We start from the raw sequence: 2969 nt of genomic DNA, 5'->3' as shown, positions 1-2969 counted from the left end.
TAAAAATCACCCGAACCGCAAGACAAATAAGCATGCGGTTCGGTTTGGTTCGGTTGGCTTTTAGAAATAAAACCAAACCAAACCAAACCAAATCAATGTGGTTTGGGTTGGTTCGGTTGGTTCGGTTTTTTATAATATTTTTATTGAGCCATATATACTCCTATAAATAATGACATAACTTTGTGTTTAGTCATTCATACATTACTAAATAACAACAAAATTCATCATATTTAGACAAAAACGTTTCATTCAATATACAAAAAATCAGATTAGACAAAAGTGGAATAAAAGACAAATATTAATAGTAGCATAAAATAATATCAAAGACATTATAATAAAACATAAAAAAACATATGAGATGAGAGATTAGAGAAGATGGAAAAAAACATAAGAGATGTGAGATTGAGAAGAAAAGTGCAATAAAAACGTAATTGGAAGAGAAAATAGTAACATAAAAGATAAAAAAGAAAGAACATAATAGAGGATTTATTAGAGTAGAATATGCGAGACCTACATGGAAAAGAAGATGAGAAGAATGTGTGATACTATTATGAGAGATTTAAGTAGGTTGAAATTGAAACCCTAAGTGTGATTAAGAGAAAATTGTTTGTAATTGTAAGGTTAAGGCATACTAGGTTTGAGGTTTGGGTTGTATGTGGGATAAGTGAAGTTTGGGTTGTAACATAATGCGGTTTGGTTTGGTTTAGTTCGGTTTGCAAAATATAAACCGCAAACCAAACCAAACCGTGCGGTTTTATTAAAAAATGACCCAAACGAATCCGAACCAAATGCGATTTTTTGCAGTTTCGATTTGGTTTGGTTTGGTTTGCGGTTTTCTATCGGGTTGGTTTGGTTTTGAACATCCCTAATAAGCACAAGAATTGTGTTATGTTTACACCAACACCGTATATATATATATATATATATATATATATATATATATATATATATATATATATATATATATATATAAAATTAATTTTCCCCAACTTACCCGCTGAATGGAATGAGTTAGTGAACAAAAGACTTACTCAAACCATTCCACAAATATTAACTATAGTATCCTGGAAATTCATGATACCTGAAAATTTAAATTTTTGGTTGAATTTTAATTAAATATTTAAAATATTATTAACTAATTTTGCCTTGAGCCTCAAAATACGTTTTAGAGGTAGTATACCTAAAACAAGAACTCTCATGTTTTAATTATTATCAACAATAAAAATACATAAACTTTTTACAATATCATTAATAACAATATTTTTAATAATTTTAAATTATTTATATTTTATATTCTTTGTATAATATCAAACAAATAAAATATTCTTAATTTCTTACAAATAAGGATATTGAGTTTGCCAAAATTGATTGAAAACTTGCCTAATTGTTTTTCTTATAGTGATCATATAAAGTATAATAAAAAACAAAGATAATAGACCTAAAATAAGAATCACATATTTCTATACTAAAAATTATTCATTCTCTTGAGTGCAATATTTATTTTGACGAAGGACAATCAAGTGCATTTGAGCACCTTGAGGTGCAAGTCGCCACTACCTTGGAGTCTAGGGCCATCAAGTGCATTTGAGCACCTTGAAGCGCAACGTTGCCCCTACCCTAGGAGTCTAGGGTTAGATGGTTGAATATCCTTGTAAAACGATTTGGTGACAATACTCACATTTAATGTGTGTATTCACAAGGTTACTTGCTCTCATTCTCTAAGTCTTTTCACTTATGCAAGATAGAAATTCGTCACAAGAACCATGGTCGAATGAGACAACAACCCGATACTCTTAAAAGTCTCTTCATTTTTACGCAATGATAGACTTTGGGGGCAACTATTTCAGACCAACCCTAGACCCAAGGGAAGTAAAATCCAATCACGTTGAGGCTCAGTCCAAGAACGTGCACGTCAAGACATTAGTGACTCAGAGCGCTCACCACTGTCATATATCATCGGACGGCCCCCTCCTGTTAGGCACCAGATCACGCGGGACTGTGATAAGGTGACAAATCTATTGTAACTTCTGTATTTTATTAGAGTACGTTCTTGGTCTTTATACAGACTCAGAAACTTAGGAAACATAATAATTAGTAAATACTATTAATTTGGCCATTGTCTCTTGACCTTCCAAATCTCTCCATTAACTTATTAATAAAACCCATTAACTATAACATTAAAGTTTATTCAACAAAACTCCTCTGTAAACTTAAATGTTTCTTCTATTCATCATGCCTATCAATTTCTTGCCTCTGTCAAAGATTTCTTTTGATAGTGGTTTTGTGAAAATGTCTGCTGCTTGGTCCTTACTTGCTACATGCTTCAATTCGACATTTCCTTCCTTCACGTGTTCTCGAATGAAGTGGAAGCGAACATCAATGTGTTTGCTCCTTTCATGGTTTACTGGATTCTTTGCTAACTCAATTGCTGACCTGTTGTCAACTTGTATTATTGTTGCACCTTTCTGTTCTAGCTCCATTTTACTCATCAATTTTCTGAGCCATATTGCATGACAAACGCACCAGGATGCTGCTACATATTCTGCTTCACATGTTGAAAGTGTTACTATCGGCTGCTTTTTAGAAAGCCAAGTAAATGCAGTATTTCCCATGAAAAACACATATCCAGAAGTGCTTTTTCGATCGTATATGTCTCCGCACCAATCACTGTCAGAGTAACCAACCAACTTGTATTTGTCTGAATTCGAGTAAAACATCCCAAGTGACACTGTTCCTTGGATGTACCTCAGAATTCGCTTCAATGCTTTCCAATGTGTGTAAACTGGCTCCTCCATGAATCGACTTACAATGCCTACACTTAATGAGATATCTGGTCTTGTACATGTGAGATAGCGAAGACTTCCTACCAAACTTCGATATTTTCCTGCTTCGACACGTTCTCCTCCATCAAATTTCGACAATTTTGTTCCTGGTTCCATTGGCGTCGAAGCCGGATTACAGCTTTCCAT

General features: G+C 33.5%; 1 protein-coding gene across 1 annotated transcript; it reads right to left on the bottom strand.

Moving 5' to 3' along the window:
* Nucleotides 1–2210: 2210 nt before the first annotated feature.
* On the bottom strand, nucleotides 2211–2969 carry LOC127080102 (secreted RxLR effector protein 161-like). The gene has a single exon (XM_051020430.1). The coding sequence runs from the start codon at nucleotides 2967–2969 to the stop codon at nucleotides 2211–2213; it is 759 nt and encodes a 252-aa protein (XP_050876387.1).

The sequence above is a fragment of the Lathyrus oleraceus genome, chromosome 5 (genome assembly GCF_024323335.1).
Source record: "Lathyrus oleraceus cultivar Zhongwan6 chromosome 5, CAAS_Psat_ZW6_1.0, whole genome shotgun sequence".
NCBI lineage: Eukaryota > Viridiplantae > Streptophyta > Magnoliopsida > Fabales > Fabaceae > Lathyrus > Lathyrus oleraceus.
This window is presented reverse-complemented; position numbering and strand designations above follow the sequence as displayed.